The sequence below is a fragment of the Microcebus murinus genome, chromosome 20 (genome assembly GCF_040939455.1).
Source record: "Microcebus murinus isolate Inina chromosome 20, M.murinus_Inina_mat1.0, whole genome shotgun sequence".
NCBI lineage: Eukaryota > Metazoa > Chordata > Mammalia > Primates > Cheirogaleidae > Microcebus > Microcebus murinus.
This window is the reverse complement of record NC_134123.1, coordinates 4,403,106-4,422,528: the sequence shown is the minus strand read 5'-3', so window position 1 is coordinate 4,422,528 and position 19,423 is coordinate 4,403,106. Positions and strand designations below refer to the sequence as shown.

The 19,423-nt window shown below is 46.1% G+C and overlaps 1 protein-coding gene across 1 annotated transcript; it reads right to left on the bottom strand.

Annotated features, from left to right (window-relative positions):
- Positions 1 to 402: 402 nt before the first annotated feature.
- C20H16orf78 (chromosome 20 C16orf78 homolog) lies at positions 403 to 16,943 on the bottom strand. Its single transcript, XM_012788975.3, has 5 exons — positions 16,671 to 16,943; positions 13,418 to 13,540; positions 12,824 to 12,953; positions 3,056 to 3,311; positions 403 to 694 (listed from the first exon to the last, which is right to left on the bottom strand). The coding sequence occupies exons 1-5, from the start codon at positions 16,818 to 16,820 to the stop codon at positions 547 to 549; spliced, it is 807 nt and encodes a 268-aa protein (XP_012644429.1). The 5' UTR covers positions 16,821 to 16,943; the 3' UTR covers positions 403 to 546.
- Between the last annotated feature and the right edge of the window lie 2,480 nt (positions 16,944 to 19,423).

Sequence of the window (19,423 nt, the reverse complement as noted above, 5' to 3'; positions counted from 1 at the left end):
CTTCTCTTCAAATGCATCATAAGGTCCTGGACCTACTGCTATAGAAGTGCCTACAACCTTTGCAAGGCCCCAGGGCCCCGGGGGAGCTGTGCCTGCAAGGGCCCTCCCTGCTTCCACGCAGTGCTGGGCTTGCCCTCTCACCACACGGACACCAGAGGGCTGGCTCTCCACACCGCCAAGTCCTGCACAGGATGTGGGGTGTGTTGTCCTCAACCAGACCCCCAACACTTTGTCCTTCCCAAAGTCCTCCTGGGGGCTCCGGGCCCCCATTTTCTCACTCCTTCTAAGACTTCCTTTCTCAGAGCCCTTTCTAAGGAGTCTTCTATTGGCAGGGAGAAAAAAGTTTCTCCTAAATTGCTTTTGACTTGGATGTCGAGGACAAATCTTACACTGGCACAATGATCCATGCTGTCTAGGCTTGTTTTCTGGTTGTTACTGTCTACAGGGACGCACTAAGTCTGCAGAGCCACTGGTAGTGTGCCAGAGGGTGGCATCTGGTGGCAAAGGGTCCAAGAGCAGGAGGCGGAAGGTGGCGGCGAGAGCCATTCAGAGGGCCACACTGTGGATTCGGCTGAACACCTTTTTAGCGTCTATCTCCGACTCAACCATGTGGGGGTGGATGTCCACGTTCATCCCTGCATCCCTGCACAGCTTGAGCAGGGTGCGGATGTTGTTCTTGGACAACCTCAGGTATCTGTGCAAGAGAAGGCCAAAGAGGTCAGTTGAAGGTGGAGTCACAATAACCTCTAACTTTATCAAAACAGCTTAGATTTAAGCAGCAGTGAGTATGGGTCCTCTCAAGGGATTGGTTCTTCCCGACTCCGTGGAGCTGACAGAGACCTTGTAGGACAGTGGGACACCACAGAGGTGGCGGGAGTTTATGTTGGTGTAGCTCTTGGAAATGAATTCCCTCCAAAGAAAAAACGTTCATTACCTTTGGACTCAGTAACTCTGCTAGGGTCCCAACTCAGCCCAAGAAAAGTCAATGGAAAGAAAAGCTATATAAATAGAAGATGTTCATTTTGAGATATAAACAACAGGAAAATAAGTAATTTCATTAACAGAAGAATGGTTAGGCAAATAACTGACCATTATTTCAAGGACTCATAATTAAAATGGCATTAGGAAAAAGAAGGTACAACATGATTGTGAGATTATGCCAAGTAGGGAGAAAAATCGGAATGCAAATTGTTACGTGTCCCATCACTGGAAGATGAGCATGAGCTGAGATGGTTAGGGCTCTGGAAATCACGGCTGGGCAAAGTTGCAGGGATAGAGGTGAGCTTCTTCTTTCAATAATAGCCAAACAATTAAAACATCAAGGCCATTGATTTAAAATGTTAGCTAAAGCCCCATACTTCTGATCTACCCTGAAGAATGGCTTTGATCCCTTTTGTGTTGTGTGACCCAGACAGCATCTCTGCCATCATGTCCAAAGAGCCCCACCATCAGCCTGGACCTTGGTCTCAGCTCTGGTCTGGGGGCAGGTCTCCTACTCGCGCTGCCTGCTGCTTGGTGACGTGCCTACAGGTGACGGGAGCCGAGCTGCATGTTGATGCGCTCTGTTTTCTGCCTGTTGGGAATGGCCACCGTTCTCCTTTCGATCTCCCCAGAGCTTACCTCTGACCCTCACCAACTCCCACACCTGGGCCACCTTCTCCCTTACAGCTCCAGTCACCGTCCACCCTGTCCTCCCATGACACATGTCTCACACATCTGTACCTGTGGCACGTCCATTCTGCACTAGTTCATCCTTTTCTTGAATGTTTTTCTAACAGCATCATATGCCATCTCTCCAAACAATTTTCCACCTTCTCAGAGGGTGGGAGTCCTGCCCAAATCTCTGTTCTCCACACCATGGAGGCCAGGTGGGCTGTCTGCTGGTCAGAGTCAGCTAGAACCCCCTTGTCAAGGTGAAAGCCGGAGTTTCGAGCCATGCAGCCATGGAACCAGCCAGCAAGGGCCACCAGCCAGGGTGTCTGCCTGATCGCTTCAAACTTGATTAGAAAGGGCTTAGATTTAAGCAGCAGTAAGTATGGGTCTTCCACAAGGGACTGGGTCTCCCAGACAATCGTGGAGCCGACCGAGACCTTGTAGGACAGTGGGCCACCACAGAGTAGTGGGAGTTTATGTGTAAGCCGGTTAACCATGCCACCATCCACCCCTCAGTTGGCCAGTGAGCAGGGCAGGATTTTGCCATGGGGCCGTTTGATTGCCAGGCGTTCAAGCCTATGTTCATCTGCAGATGAGTTTGCTGCTGTCGACTTTACAAGGACTACGACTACATTATTCTGGTTTTCCTTTTCTTCCCTTCTAAAGTTTCTGAACTTGTCAATTGCATTTTTACAGTGAAGGATAACACTGGTCTAGGGGGAGGGATCTTTGAGGCTTATTTTGGAGGGGGAACCAGGCTGTAGACTGTTGCTGAAAACTAGCAGGTCCTGATAAATAGGACAGAGAGCAAGTAAGAAGGGACACCCTTTGGTAAGAGCAGCAAGCACCAAACGGTTTCACACCTTGTTTGTGATACCTTGAGAGTGTAAAACCCCAAAGGCCCTGCAGGTAGCCCTAGGGACAGCGGCCCCCACCATCAGCAATTCAACACCACTGTGTGAGGGGTCTTAGGGAGATTTCTTGTTAAAACAAGGCCAGGAACAACTCATTCTTTCCTTTTGTGGATAATAGCCATGTTTCTATTATGAAACAAATGCAAATATTGGGAGGGTTGTGTAAGTGTCCCAAGGTGTGGTGTCAAAATGGCAGCACCTAAATGACGTGCCCATTCAGGGGCAGGTCCACTGGCAGGTGAGCTGGAAACCCAATGGCTTCAGCCCTGGAGCAGTCCCTTAGGACCTAAGGACAGAGCTCGGCCACACCGAGTCCCCCCTGCAAGGTCTTCAGGCTCAGCCCCGGTGTCCAAGCCAGAGACAGCAGTGATCCAAGCCTGTTCTAGGACGTGCCACGCCCCACCACCCAGGTGTGTGAGCCTGCGACAGCAGCGATCCCGGCCTGTGCTCCTAGGATGTGCCGCGCCCGCCCACACAGGGCTGCTCACCGGCAGCTCAGCACCTCCTCCGGCTTCAGCATTTTTGCAGTCTCAATCTTGGGCTCCGTGCCTTTCTCCAAGAGACTCTTGAGCTTGCGTTCATAAAGGGAGTCGGATGTCTTGCTGGACCATTCTCTCGAGAAAGGCACCCTCCGGGTGCCATAGAGGCTGTCCTGTAAGCTGGGATCTATGGCCACGCTTTGCCGACGGAATGAGGTTGGCCGCTGCAGGGACTCTAAGGCAATCACGTCTTTGATGTCTAAGTCTGAAATTGGACAGATGTCACAGAGGAGTTAGATCCTGGGAGGGGTGAGAGGTGGGGTAAGCAGGAAGGGGAGGAGGGCTGAGAGAATGCATGGGCCTCAAATTACACCTGCTCTGACATATGGTCTTGTCAAGGCTTCTGCAGGTTGTCCTTCCTAGCATTTATTTAACTTCAGTCGTCCTTTTCTTCCTCCCTCCTTTCTCCCTGCTTCCCAGCCCTTCCTTTTCCCTCTTTCCCCTTATTTCAATCTCTCCTACCTTCCTCCTGAAAAGGAGTTCAGCTAAAAAGAATGAGCCTAGAGGAGACAGCGGAAGGTATCAGAGGAGAAAAACTTCATGCTGGATTTTAAAGGACAGATTGTTTATCAGTTAGAAAAGGAAGGATTGTAGGCTGAGGAACTGCACGCACCAGGCATGGACACATGCGATGAGACGGGGAGTGTCTGATCTGACCCAAATATTGAGCTCGCACTGAATAAATATTGGTGGGGCTAGAGCTTGCAGACTTTAATTCTTTCTTCTTGTTAAGTTTACTCCTAAGTATTTTACATATTGTTACTTATGAGAATGGAATACTTTCTACTTATTTCCATTTCTCACTAGTATGACTAGTACAGAGAAAAGTCTATTGGTTTTTAGAACTGTATTTGGTATACCAACAATCATAGCAAATTTGATGAATTTTTAACTAGAATTTCTTGAGTTTTGCAAATATGTATCATATCAGGGAAAAACAAAGATATCTTCCTTTTAATATTTATAAAACTTCTATATTCTTCTTGACACATTGCATTTTCCTTGTTTCTTTGCCCTCCCTTTTGTTATCAATCTTTCTATATCATCTGGTTTTAAGTGTGTACCTAGATTTTTATTTCTAACCCAATTATTTCCTAATCCGGTGTCTCTGCTCTCTTCTGGAGTATTTTCTGCAGTTGAAGGGATACATGGCTGATACAGTCCCTAAATATTTCCAAATCTGCAAATATCATTCATTTACCCTCATGGTGACTTATATGTGGGCTGGTGACAGGATTATGAGGTTGTAGGTCTTTACTCTCAGTAGTCTGTATGTGCCATTCGACTTTCAGATGATAGACTTGGTAGACTAAAACAGCTATTATAGATATACTCCATTATGTTCACCAAGGCATGAGCACATTAAGGAGAGGCACAGAAGATTAAAAAAGGCCCAAATTGAAGTTATAGAGATGAAAATGTTAACGTTTGATATGAAAATTCTATTGAATGGGATTAACCACAGATTAGGCATTAGAGAAGAAAAGATTTCTGAACTTGAAGACATAGCAACAGAAATTACACAAAATGAAACACAAAGAGAAAAGACTGAAAGATTTTTAAAAACCCAATGAGTTGTAGAACTTTAAATACATGTAATTGGCTTACCTGAAGGGGAGAGGAGAAAATGGAGGAGTGAAAAAAATTTGAAGAAATAATGGCAAAAAATCAAGCTAAGAATCTCAACAAACCTCAAACACAAGAAACATGGAGCAAACAACATTAAGGCACATCATAATCAAATTGCTTAAAAAGAAAATCTTAAAAGAAGCCATAGAAAAAAAGATACATTAAAAAGGAACAAAGATTAGGATGATAGCCAACTTCCCATTGGAAGCCATGCAAGCTAGAAGACAGGAGAGCACATCTTTAAAGAAGAAAGGCTGTCAATCTAAAAGTCTACACTCAGCAAAATTACCTTTCATAAACAAAAGTAAAATAAAGATCTTTTTGGAAGCTATAAGAATTTATTACCAACAAACCTCCATCACATATTATGTTAAAGGGAGACCTTCAGGTGCAAGGAAATGACTCCATAGAGAAATCTGGATCTATGTGCAGGCATGAAGTGCACTGGAAATGTTAAAATGTGGGTAAACATAAAAATCTCTTTAAAATATAGTTGTTGAAGGGAAAAAAAACCAAGAATCTATTGTGGAGTTTATAACTCTTGGAAAAATATGTGGCAACAGCATCATGGAGGCTGGGGCAGGAGTAGAAGTATACTCTTGTAAGTTTCTTATGCTTTCCAGGAAGTGAAGGGAGACTGCAATGACTTAAAGATGTGTACTGTACACCATAACACAATCACTAAAATAATGCACAGAGAGTCATGGCTAAGAAGCTAACAAAAAGGATGAAATGGAGTCCTAACTAATACTTGTTCTAAGAGAAGGCAGAGAAAGAAGAAGGAGAGAGCAAAGGACAGATGGAACAAACTAGAAACAAATGTCAAGATAGTAGATTTAAACCCAACCTCACCTGTACTAACATTCAGTGTAAATGGTCTAAATATCTTAATTAGAAGACTGAGATTGTCACTGTATAGGACCAATCATATGGTACCTACAAGAAGCTCTATTTATCTTTATTTTTACATTTTATATTTATTGAGGTATAATTGAAAAATGAAATTATATATATTTAAGGTGTACACGGTGATGACTTAATGAATGTATATATTGTGAAATGATTACTATAATATGTTAGGTAACACGTCCGTTACCCTTGTGTGTGTGTAGTGAGAACAATTAAGATCTACTTTCTTAGCAAATTTCAAGTATATAATACAGCATTATTAACTATAGCCACCATGCTGTACGCCGGATCTCCAGAACTTATTTATCTTATAACTGAACATTTATGCTCTTTGACCAACATTTCTCCATTTCTCCCACCCCAGCCCTGGCAACCTTCTACTCTACTTTTATGAGTTCAAGTTTTTAGATTCCACATATATGAAAACATACAATAGTTGTCTTTCTCCGTCCGGGTTATTTTAGTCAACACGGTGCCTTCCAGGTACATCTGTTTTGCTGTAAATGGCAGGATTTCCTTCCTTTTTTATGGCTGGATAATGTTCCCTTGCACATTATGCCACACTTTCCTTAGCCATTCATCCATCAGTAGACACTCAGGTTGTTTGCATGTCTTGGTTATTGTGAATAGTGCAGCAGTGAACATGGGTGTGCAGACACCTCTTTGAGGTATTGATTTTGTCTCCTTCAGATATATACTCAGAGGTGGAATTGCTGGATCATATAAAAGTTCTATTTTTAAGTTTTTAAGGAATTTTCACAGTGTTTTCTAGAATGTCTATACCAATTTATGTTCGCACCAACAGTGCATGGGGTTCCCTTTTCCCCACATCCTAGTCAATACTTATTACCTCTCATCTTGTTGGTAATAGCCATTCTAACATGTGTGAGATAATACCTTATTGTGGTTTTGATTTGGATTTCTCTGTGATAAATGAAGTTGAACACCTATTCATGTATCTGTTGGCCAGTTGTATGTCTTCTTTGGAAAAATGTCTTTTTAGGTCCTTTGTTCATTTTTAAATCAGATTTTTTTTCTTGCTTAGTTTTATGAGTTCTTTGTATATTTTGGATATTAACTCCTTATTAGATATACGGTTTGCAAATATTTTCTCTCAATCTTCGGTTGCCTTTTTATTTTGTTGATTGGTTCCTTTGCTGTGTAGAAGATTTTTACTTCTATGTTCATAAGGGATATATCACTCTGTAGTTTTCTTTTTTGTTGCATCCTTTCCTGGCTTTGGTCTCAAGGTGATACTGGCTTCACAGAGTGAGTTAGGGAGGGGTCCCTCCTTCTCAGTATTATGGAATAATTTTTGTAGGATAGGTACCAGTACTTCTTTGTGGGTTTGGTGGAATTTAGCTGTGACTCCATATGGCCCAGGGCTTCTTTTTATTGGTAGATTTTTATTACTGCGTCAATCTTACTGCTCATTATTGATCTTTTTGGGATTTCTATTTCTTCCTGATTCAGGATTGGGCGGTTGTGTTTTTCCAGGAATTTGTGCATTTCCTCTACACTTTCTAGTTTGTGTAAAGATTTTCATAGTATTCACAGATGATATTTTGTATTTCTGTGGTATCAGTTGCAATGTCTCCTTTTTCATTTCTGATTGAGCTTATTTGAGTCCTTTCTCTCCTATTTCTGATTAACCTAGCTAGTAATCCATGGATTTTGCTTATCTCTTCAAAGAAGAGGTTTTGTTTCATTGACCTTTTGTATTGTTTTCTTGGTTTCCATTTTGTTTAGTTCTTTTATGAACTTTGTTACTTCTTTTCTTCTGCTGGCTTTGGGTTTGGTTTGCTTTTTTTTTTTTCTAGCTCCTTGAGATGTAATGTTAGGTTGTTAATTTGTGATCTTTCTGTCTTTTGATGTAGACATTTAAGGCTATGAATTTTCCCCTTAGGACTGCTTTATCTGTGTCCCATAGAGCTTTCAGAGCTTATGTTTCCTTTATCATTTAGTTTGAGAAATCTTTTTATTTCCAGTTTAATGTCATCATTGATCCAAGGATCGTTCAGCAGCAGGTTGTTTCATTTCCATGACTTTGTGTAGAATTGAGTGTTTCTCTTAGATTGAATTCTAGTTTATTCCACTGTGTTCTGAGAAGATACATGGTATGATCTTCATTTTGTTAAATTTGCTAAGACTGTTTTATGGCCTAAGATATGTGCAATCCTGGAAAATGTCCCATGTGCTGGTGAGGAGAATGTATATTCAGTAGTTTGGGGTAGAATGTTCTGTAAATATCTGTTAGGTCCATTTGTTCTAGAGTCCTGTTTAAGCTCTGTGCTTCTTTTTTTTTTTTTTTTTTTGAGACAAGAGTCTCACTTTGTTGCCCAGGCTAGAGTGAGTGCCGTGGCGTCAGCCTGGCTCACAGCAACCTCAATCTCTGGGGCTCAGCGATCCTACTGCCTCAGCCTCCCGAGTAGCTGGGACTACAGGCATGCACCACCATGCCCGGCTAATTTTTTGTATATATATTTTTAGTTGGTCAATTAATTTATTTCTATTTTTGGTAGAGACGGGGTCTTGCTCAGGCTGGTTTCGAACTCCTGACCTTGAGCAATCCGCCCGCCTCAGCCTCCCAAAGTACTAGGATTACAGGCATGAGCCACCACGCCCGGCTCTGTGTTTCTTTATTGATTTTCTACTTCAGTGATCTGTACGATTCTGTCAGTGGGGTGTTGAAGTCCCCAGCAATTATGATTCTACTATTTATTTCTTTGCTTAGATCTAGTAGAATTTGCATTATAAATCTGGGGGTTCCTATGTTAGGTGCATATATATTTAGGATTGTTACGCCTTCTTGTTGAATTGCTCCCTTTACCATTATATAATTACCATCTTTGTGGGTTTTTTTTTTTTTACCATTGTTGATTTAAAGACTATTTTATCTGATATGAGAATGACTATACCTGCTCACTTTTGGTTTTCATTTGCATGGAATATTTTTTCTATCCCTTTACCTTGAGTCTGTGTGATTCCTTGCAAGTTAGATGCATTTCTTGGAGACAGCATACACTTGGGGTTTATTTTTTCATCCATTCAGCCAGTCTATGTCTTTTAAGTAGATCATTAAGACCATTTACATTTAGTGTTGGTATGTGGGATACTGTCCCCTTCATCATGTTGGATGATATCTTATTGCTTTGTTTTCTCTCCTGTGCTATGGTTTTATTAGAGCTGTGAGTTTTAGCTTTCAGCTGTTTTTACACTGGTGGGTATCTAATGTGCTGCTCCACATATAATGCAGTTCTGAGCATTTCCTGTAGGGCAGGTCTAGTCATGACGAATTCCCTTAGTGTTTCCTTGTCTGGAAAAGTTTTTATGTCTCCATCATTTTTGAAACTTAGTTTTGCAGGATATAAAATTTTTGGTTGGCAGTTATTTTGTTTAAGAGGATGGAAAATGGGGCCCTAGTCACTTCTGGCTTGTCAGGTCTCTACTGAGAAGTCTGCTATTAGCCTGATGGGTTTTCCTTTGTAGATTAGTTGTTGCTTTCATCTTGCAGCTTATAGAATTTTCTCCTTCATTTTGACTTTGGCCAGGTTGGTGACTGTATGTATTGGAGATACCCTGTTTGCTATGAATCTTCCTGGCACTTGATGACCATCTTATATCTGGATCTTTGAATCTCTGGAGATACCAGGGAAGTTTTTCTCAATAATTCCCTTGAGTAGGTCTTCCATGCTTTTTGCTTTTTCTACTTCTCCCTCAGGGATGCCTATAATTCATATATTTGTCCACTGCATAGTCTCATAGTTCTCTGAGTGATTGTTAATGCTTCTTTATTTAGTTTCTGCATGTTTGACTGACTGGGTTAGTTTGAAAGCCTTGTCTTCAATCTCTGAAATTCTTCCTTCATGGTGTAGACTGTTGTCAAAGCTTTCTGCTGTGCTTTGAAATACCCTAAATGACTCTTTCGTTTCTTTAAGTTCTGTTATATCTTTTCTTATGTTGTCTATCTCTTTAGTGAATTTTTCGCTTTTTTCATTAATGTCTTGAAACATTTTTTTGGCTTCTTTGTGTTGGTTTTCAACTTTCTCTTCAATCCCATTCATCTTATTTGCCATCCATGTTTGGAATTCCATCTCTAACATTTTGACAATTTCCTTTTGGTTGTGGTCCATTGCTTGAGACCTGTTATGAACTTTTGAGGGTGTCAAAACAGCTTGTTTTTTCATGTTGCCAAAGTTTTTATTCTGGTTCCTTCTCATCTGGAATTTCTTCTCTGAGATTGGGATAGGTAAGCTTGCAGCGCACCTGTTCTCTTCTGCTGGGAACTGTCCTACTCAGTGAAGGGAGGAGAGGTCCCTGGATGGCTCACTTGCATGCTACTCTGGAGCACGGACCTGGCACAGATGGGCAGATGCACTGTGAATGTTTAACACTGTGCTCTCTTGCATCTCCTGCCTCACTGTTCCCCTGTGGTTGTCACTGGTGGTCCCTGTGTTGCAGGGTGAGTTCAGTCAGTTGTGGTGATTGTCAGCCCATGCTGGCCTGAGCTGTTCCACTCAGATCTGCTGACACCAGCTTTTGTCCTCTGTGTGGCTTGAGTGTAGCCCTGCCCATGCCCTGTGGTGGCAGTGGTTGAGGGGCTCACATGGGATGCCAGCTTGAGCACAACTCTGCCCACACTGCAGGTGGTGGTGATTGTCAGCCCATGGCAGCTTAAGAGCTGCCTATTCAGATCCTCTGGCCATGGTGTTTGTTGGCTGTGTGCTGGCTAGAGCACAGCCTTGCTCCCATCAACAGGTGGCAATGACTGTCAGCCCCCCCACATCTGTCAGGGGTAGTGGGGGTGTGCTCCACAGGCGTCCTGCCCACAAGACACATGAAAATGCTTGGCTTCCCTGCTCCCTCCCCACTGGGACTGGCAGGGGTGATGGAGAGGTAGCAGGAACAGATCTGACCCCTGGGTATAGGCAGTGCTCTGGGTCTAGAATTTTAACATCTTGCCAGCCACAGTGCTCACCGTTCACCACCCACTGGGTCACTGCTTTGCCTTCCCTTTGGAGCAATGCCACTGCACAGTCTCCAGAGAGTTTCCTATGTCAGTTCTTCAGCTTTCTGCACTGTGGGCTCCCTCCTGCGGCTCAGATAGCAATGATTGTTGGGGGAGTGTGGAGCCCCAGGATTCCTCCTTCCGTGTCTCCTCCACATGTGTACTCATTACTTAATCAGCTGGTATGAGTTTCTTTTAGGGAAGGATCTGACTTTGTTTAGGACAATATCCTGATAGGCTACTTTGGATACAGAACAAGACAAATGAAAAAGAATTCTCTCCAAGTAAAAAGCCGATGGGAATGTGTGGGGTGGGGAAGGCAGAGGTGGGAGGAGAGGGGAGAGGAAAGAGGGAGGATGAGGGAGAACTGAGCAAGACCAGGACTAGCATGAGGCGAGTGAGGTGGCCATGGGGCAAAATTTAAGGAGGTGGTCACTCTCAGGCCCATGCAAGTGCAGAGTTGGCACCTGAGAGTGAGTGCCTCCTTAAATTTTGTGCCCTATGTTCTTGGCTTGTCTCACCCTAATCCTAGTCTTGGAATGGAGAAAACATCTGGGGGACACTCCCTGCTGGGAAATGTAGCCATGGAAAAGTCTCCTGGTGAACAAGAGGGTCTCATAATCAGCCTCTCATTTGTTTGCTGTGTAATTCTGTGATGTAATTTTTGCTTTTTGTTGCCCTCAAATCTTCAGTAAAATCTGCTTATACACAAAGGTTTCATGTGAGAGGTCTGGAGAGAAATCAGGGCAACAAGGCTTTGCTTTGTCTGGGTGGGCATGGAGCAGGGAGAAGACAATATCCACTGGACGCAAGATTTACAAAAGCTCAAGGGCCCAGCAGGACCAAGACTTTGGAGGCAGACATGACACTGGGGGTCACAGCAAACTTGGGAAAGGTATGGAGCTTCCCATGGGGCAGAAGCCAATCTATATAGTTTTATCCTTTAAATAAACTTTTTATATTTTGGAATAATTATGAATTTATGGAAAAGTTACAAAGAAAATAAAGAGAGTTCCTGTATACCCTTCACCCACTTCTCCTGAATGTTAATATCCAATTTCTCCAAATGTTAGCATCCTATATAATCATGGTACATGTGTTAAAACTAAGAAATCAACATTGGCACATTACAGAACTTTTTTGGATCTCACCAGTTTTTCTACTAAAGAGCTGTTCTAGGATTTAATCCACACTGCATTTAAAGCCAATTATATTTAAATCTGACAGGCAAATGACTATAGTTTGGTTATATTGGCTTTGGCATATTATTTAATAAATGAAAAGGAAGAAAGAAGGACTTTTGTTGCATACCATGGGGCAACATTACATAGAAGAGCTGGCAGCTCCTGCTTGAAGGCTCTTGCCCACTTTTCCCTTGGGCTAACTGGAATCCTTCCAGATTTCTCTTTTACAATTCCCCTCTATCCCAAGAGGCCAAGGAATGCATATAGCAGAGACAGCCTGAAATTTTAGCAAAATCTTTACTAAGAAATAGCCACTAACAGTTATTGAGCACCTCCTCTGGCTCAGGAGAGGTGCTTTACATGCAGCATTTTGCTATTAATAAAACCTCACAACTGCATGATGAGGCAGGTAATGCTATTATCGTTCCATTTTACAGATGAGAAGACTGGACTCCAGAGATGGAGTGACTTGCCCAGCATTATACAATTCTGACTTCCTTACAAAGTGGTGAAGCCAAGATCAGAACCCAGGTAGCCTTTGTGTTTGAGTATCTGGCACAACCTAAGCCTACCCCTTCCTAGATGTGAGCAACACCTGGCAGGTTTCAGGCCAGCAGGTATGGTACCTTCTGTAATTGACATTGTCACAGCACCTAAGTTAGGTACACATCTTGGAACTCATGAGGTTGATAGCACCAGAATGGCTTCAGGAACCTGGGATGCATTATACTGGCGTCCTGAAAGAGAACACCCAGGGGCAGGCAGACCTTGGCAGCTCCTACCCGGTGTCACCCAGCTTGCCAAGTGGGACCCCTGGTGTGATCCCTTAGTGGACTCCTCTCTGTGGGTTTCTGAACCCTGTGTGCACAGTGGTTGCATGGATGTGGATGGCGCTGCCCTAGGAACAGCCTGTGCTTTTGGTCCCTCTGAGAGGAAGGGATTGTGGGGATGATTCTAGGTGTCCCTGGGCCAATGCGCTTCCCTTACCAGATTTCCTGGGGATATCCCTGGAGTAGTTGCCGGAGATTATGCTGTGGCGTTTTGCCTTTTGCTCCAGTCCGTAGACCTTTCGGTAGATGATGGGGTCCCCTTCCTTATTGGAGCTTTGCCACGAGGCCTTGGAGGGAGCAGGCGAGAAGTTACATCCTGGTGACAGATCTGAATAGGCTCACCCCAAACTGAGTGATTTCAAGGGTTTGCTAAAAGACAGGCAAGGTGACAAAGGAAGGACCAGCCTGGGCCCCAGGCGAGGCTGGAGGGGCAGGAGGCCAGGCAGACAGGCTTGCTTACTCATGCCCGTCTCCCTCATGTCTCGGGCTCTCATCTCTCAGATGGCATTCCTGAGTGGTCTGGGAGGAGAGAGGTGGGCAGGACAAGAGGCAGCACCTGCGGAGAACCACGCTCCCAGCAGGGATGCAGGGTTCGCTGGGATGCTGGACAGGGCAGGGCAGGCGTCGTGTGGGTGTTCGTGTGGGGCAGGAGTGGACTGCGGAGTCTTCCGTGTTAAAAGTAGCCAGACAGCACACAGGAGAGGAGCGGTCACCCCGCCTCAGCCTGGAGGACCGAGGGGGCGCGCGTTACCTGCCTAGGGGCGTCAGTCGTCTCTGCCTGGTTCCTTCCATGTTTCTTCAGGATACCTTTGACTTTCTTCTCTTCCTTCTTCTCACTTGAGCTAGGGGCTATCGTCACCTTGCTCTTCTGCTGCTGCAAAGACAAGGGAGGAGAGCCTTGCAGCCACCCCTGTGGGGACAGCACCGCCTCTGTCAACACCAACAAGAAAGCTTCAGCCCACAAGCGGAGGCTCCTGTCCCCTCATTGTAGCTCTGCCTCCAGACATGCCCTGGTGCCCATGCCCCTGGCCCCGGAATGAGCTTTAAACCTCAGGTCTGGTCTTGTCCTTCTCCACTTCAGGGTCCATCATGGGCTCCCCATCACCCCCCATGTAAGGTCCCCTCCCCAGCCCCAGTCCCCAACCTGGAATTCCCTTTGCCCTAAGTGGCCTTGCTAGCTGTGACTTCTCTGTCCTGGCCTCCAGTCTGGAACTCCAGGAAGGCTGCCCTGTCTTTCGGCAGGTCCTGCTGATTCAGAGCCCTGGACTTTGCCCAGCCCAGACTCTCCCTCTGCCCCAGAGCCCCTTCCTCTTGTCACCCCCTCTGCACCCGTCCTGTCTTCCTGGAGTGCTCATCACAGTTGATCCTGCCTGTCTATTCCCCAGGTGCTCCTTGCGCCCTGTCCAGGAGCTGAGCACACCCTGCCCTGCACTGACTCCTTGTGCCTGGCATGTCCCTGGCCTGCCAGCCCCCACGGTGGAGGCAGGGAAGGCGGAGTCACTGGCAATCTCCAGGGTCCCGAAAGGGAGGAGCCCAGCAGGGGTGTGGAAAGGGTGGCCCATCCAGGAAGCAGCCCGCCCAATCGGTAAGGGCTGGGGCATCGTGGGGAGTGCGAAATGCACTCTCTCCTCTGGCACGTGCTGCCCGGGCTGTGGAGGGAAAGTGGCCCAGGCTGGAGTCCAGGCCGGGGGGCCTGGGCCAGAGTCCCGCCCTGCGGTTGCCGAGTGGCTGTGTAACCCTGGCAAGGCACTCTCTTTCTGCGGCTTGGTTTCCTTACCAGGAAGATGAGGACAATAGTAGGATCTACATATAAGGCTATTGTGAGAAAAGAATGGATCCTTGCATTCGGGCCTGCCGCTCTCCCTGAGGCGTGGGCGGAAGGCTGCTTGGAGAAGCCAGGGCGTGGGTTTGGGAGGACGCTGCCCAGGGCCGTGCTTCCTGTTGGAGGCTGCCTTCTAAGGAAGGTGGTGCTGCTTAACTTTGGGGTTTTGTTTGTCTCAGCGGGTGGGGGCTGCAAGTTGGGGCCAGGACTGAATTTTGGGGCTGAGAGAGGAGAGCCAGCCATCTTCTCCAGGGTGGCCCTCCACCCACCACCTCCACACAGTCCTCAGCGTCCCCAGAGGAGTCACCTGAGTAGCTCCCCAAATCCCCATTTGGGAGAAGCACAATGAATGGAATTCCATGCTGATGCCTTAGACCAAAGGAAACTGCAACATTCACTGATTCAGTGGCCTCAGTGGCCAAGGTTCTGGACCTCAGTGGTCTTCTCGGGTGCCAGATGGATCCCAAGGGGCAGCGTGGTGGCCGTCTGAAGTGGGGAAGAGCCTGGGTGGCCAGGCCTGAGTCGGGAGAGAAGAGAGGTGGCTGCAGGGTGCCTGGGACAGGCAGATGCCCCGGTCTTCATTGGAGGCCCCGACACCTGCTGCTCTCTGGGACCTGCCACGGACGCGCCACCCTCCTTCTGAAGAGCTTCTTTGAAGCTCCAGATGCTAATGGTGCTTGACAGTTTAATTATATTTCCAATGTAAATTTGTTTCCTCTCTGGGTCCAAAATTATTTACAATAAAAGCCACATATAAGGTAAAGCCTTTAAAACATTATTAGGATAGAATCCTAGTGGAAGGAGATGGAACGGAATGTGTTAAGTATGGAAGCGAATATAATTTCTGTGATCGATATTAAGTTGAGTTCTGAGGACCCAGCACTCCCGCACCCCTGCCCAAGTCGGGCCTCAGTAGCCACGTGTCAATCCTGGAGCTCCGAGGGGAATGTGGCCGTCAGATGTGTTTTAGGGTGCCTGGTGGAATTGGCAGTCGAGATCTTTCTTGCCATGGGTGAGAGCAAGACCTTCAACAGAAAGGGATCTTTCCTGAGGGGCAGGCGCTGGCCTAGATGAAGCAGGGAAGGGGCGGTTGGGGGGCTGGCCTCCTCACAAGCCTGTGGGCTGGGAGTTGGGTAAGTCTGAGTTGGAGCCCTGGCTCTGCCCTTTATTATTCTACCTCTGGGACCTCAAGAGAAGGACTTCTCTTCACCTCAGCTTCCTTATCCTTCAGCCAGGGGTCATAGTGGCACCATGGTGGGCCCGGCTGGGCGCAGTTGGCAGGGTAGCCAGCCTGCAGTGCCAGGTGTGGGCAGGGTTTGGCTCACAGCCCGTCAGAGCCAGCCATAGGGTGAGCAGCACCATTAGTGACGCCGCTGGTCATGCATCGTGCTCTGGGGCAGGGCATTCGAGATCAGGTTGGGACCTCTGCAGAGGACACGCCTGTCCAAGGACGTGGCTGGGTTCTCATGGGTGACTGGCCAAGGGGAGCTCTGGGGAAAACTGAGGCACACTTGGTTCTTTTTGGAGAAAGAAGAAAGGGCAGCCCAGAACCACCTCCGATGTAGGGCAGAAAGGAGGAGTTATGTTAGCAGGAGCCCCAGTGGGGGCGATGGCAGTGGGGGCGATGGCAGTGGGGAAGGAATGCCCTTTGACCCTGGCCCTAGGAGGGGAGTGGCTGGGGACAGTGGGAACGATCCTACTCTGCCAACATGGAGACCCAGAAACTGCTGCCCCTTGACCCTTCTTGAATCCTGACCAAGACTAGCATTCCCCACAGCTTGACCAAACTTTAGTTGGCTTTCTTCCTGACAGCAGGCCCCAACCTCCTTTTCCTTAGAGCATTCACTTTAGAAAACTTACACTTGTGAATTCTTTCTCTGCCCCTTGGAGATGTCAATCTTCTCTCGGCCTCTTGCCAGTTTTGCAGCCCAGGTGTGCTTTTCTCAAGGCAGCCACCCCTTTGAGGCCCTGTCCCTCAGGCTGTGTGTGGGGAGCCCAGCCCTGCCAAGCACCGACCGGATTAGCAAGCACAGAGGACCTGATGGTGCTTACCAGCCTCCCTCTACCTTCCTGCTTTCCCACTAGCCCTCCTGCCTCTAGTTTCGGAGAGCCCAGTCCTCTCTCCCCTACTGCAACAGCCCTGCATACAGTCTCCCAGCAGCTCCTCCTTGACAGTACGCACTTGGAACACCTGCTTCTTCTTCCCCTTCCTCCGCTCCAGCCACTCTAGCACGCGGGTCAGGTCAGACATGCGCCTCTCCTCGGCGGTCCTCCACATGGACTTCCTCTCTGTGGGCATCAAGTCCTTCAGGTCCTCCGGTTGCTCTGCCATGGTGGAGCCCTGGCTGTGCACGGGCGGAGGCCGGTGCTTGCACACTCCCTCGAGTCCTGTGCCTCGCTCGCTGGCCTGGGTGACTCAGAGGCGGGTGTGGCCTCGCGATGTGAACATAAAGGGAGCGTCGGCAGGAAGCTGGGATGTTGGCCTTGAAGGCTGGCAGGTGTGGGCAGTGATTGTGAGGTCACTGTCGGGCTTGAGAGCTCGCCCCTGGGGTCAGAGTGGAGGAGGGATGTTGGCCGCCTCCCACTGCTCCCCGCGTGGCCGCTGCCCCCATCAGGCACCATCTGCCACCTGGCCTCCGCCATGGCCTCCTCTGGCCTCTCCTCTTCCACAGAGGTCTTACTAAAGATCAGCTCACATATCTCACTTTCTCAAACACTGCAAAACCCCTGAACACTTTAGCTTGACATTCTGGCTTCCTACAATATTTTCTAATTAGAATGAAGCTTGTTATAAGCTCAATTACTCTACATTGATTTATTCATTCAACAGATAGTGAAGACAGTGACCGTATGTCAGGAGTGGTACTGGGTAAACAATTTAGGTGTAAAATGTACTCAGATCTCCTTAAACATATAGGCTATTGGGAAAGACAAGACAGCAGATAATCACCTTATGAATCCATAATGATCTCTTAAGAAAAGGAATGCAGTTCTATGAAAGCTCCTAACAATGGAACCAGACTTGGATGGGATGGTGGGTGGGTCACACTTGAGCTCCAGCTAAAGAGTAAATAGACCTTAACAAGTCTGCTATTGTCCCAACATTCATGTCCCGCCAAAATTCATGTGTTGAAATCCTAACCCCTAAGGTGACAGTGTTAGGAGGTGGTGCCTTTGGGAATGAATGAGGTTACAAGGGCAGCAGAGCTCCCATGATTGGGATTAGTGACCTTATAAAAAAGACTACAGAGAGCTAGCTAGTCTCTTCCACCATGTGAGGATGCAGTGAGAAGGTTTTATTTATGAACAAGGAAGTGGTTCCTTTCAAGACACTGAATCTACCAGAGACTTGATTTTGAAATTCCTAGACTCCAAAATTGTGAGAAATAAATGTTTTTTGTTTATAAGCTACAAAGTTTATGGCAATTTGTCATAGAAGTCCAAGTGGACTAAGCCAAGAGCTATGGACCATGTGCGAAAGCCCTGTGGCAGGACGGAGCATGGCACAAACAACAGAAGTCAAGGTGTCTGCGGTACCAGGTGGTGAGAAATGCTGCTAGAGAGGTGGGTAGGGGCCAGGCCATGCAGGAACTGGGAGGGTACAGGCTCTGCTCAGACTAGCAAGGGAAGAGAAGAAAGGGATAAGGGCATTCAAAAAGAGGGAAAGAGGGAAGGGAGTGGCATGATTAGGCTTCCCATTTTTGCTTTAGTGAACTTCAATTGAAGAAAGTTTTATACACAGAAATGAGGCCAAAAAATGTGACAGAATCGTAAATGAAGACATTGGTGTAACCAGTACCCCAGAATTCCCCCTGTGGCCCCTGCTAGCTATCACCTCCCTCCAAGGCAAAATAGCATCTTAAGATATAATTGCACAGATTTGTTTTGCCTGTTTTTGAGTTTTATGCAAATGAATACACACGTTTTCCCAGCCCTTTGTGTCTATCGCCTCGCTGCCTCAGCCCGTCAGGGTCTTCTGTGGGAAGTCGGCTGTTCATCGTATTGCTGCCCCTGTACGTATAAGTCATTTTTCCTCACTGTTTCTTCTTTATTTTTGCCTTTTACTGTTTGCCTATGATGTGTCTAGGTGTGGATCTCTTTGTATTTATCTTACTTGAAGCTGACCTTCTTGGATATGTATTTAATGGTTTTTTGTTTGTTTTTAAAGATCAGATTCTGGATTTTTTTTCCAATTTTTTTCCTGCTCCTGTCTCTTTATTTCCTACTTCTGGGACTTCGGTCATCCATCTGTTGGCATGCTTGATGTTATCACACTGGCCCCTAAGCTCTGTTTGTTTTTCTTCAATCATTTTTTTCTCTCTATTCCTCAGATGGGATAGTTTCTATTACTCTATCTTCCAGTTCATTGACTGTTTCATCTGCCATGTATAACACACTGTTGAGTCTTTCCAGTACATTTTTTATTTCAATTGTACTTTTTTAACTTTAAAGTTTCCATTATTTTATAATTTTTATCTCCTTATTTAGAATCTCTTTTTAAATATTTATATATAAAATACACACACACAAATCATGTTGTACACCATAAATATATACAACATTGTCAATTAAAAATATTTTAGCAACTTTGGATTTTGATCCTCCCTCCCCATGGTTTGTTATTGTTGTTTTTCATTTCTCTATTTAGTAACTTTCCAGCTCTGTGACTCAGGCAAGGCCTGTCTAGGAATCTGCGAATCCGGTCTTCCTGTCATGTGAAGCTGCTGAAGTTTCTGATTAAGGTTTCTATATTCTTTTCTTAAATATTTAAGCCTAGCTTCCTAAGCATTGTCTCTGTGTCTGTATATCCAACTGGACAGAGATTGTGCTCAGACACCTCCAGCCAGCAAACCTCTGCTGAAGAGTCTGTGTGCGGGTAGCAGAGCCGTATCAATTATTTTATTGTAGAATAATAAAATCAGATATCCCAAAGAT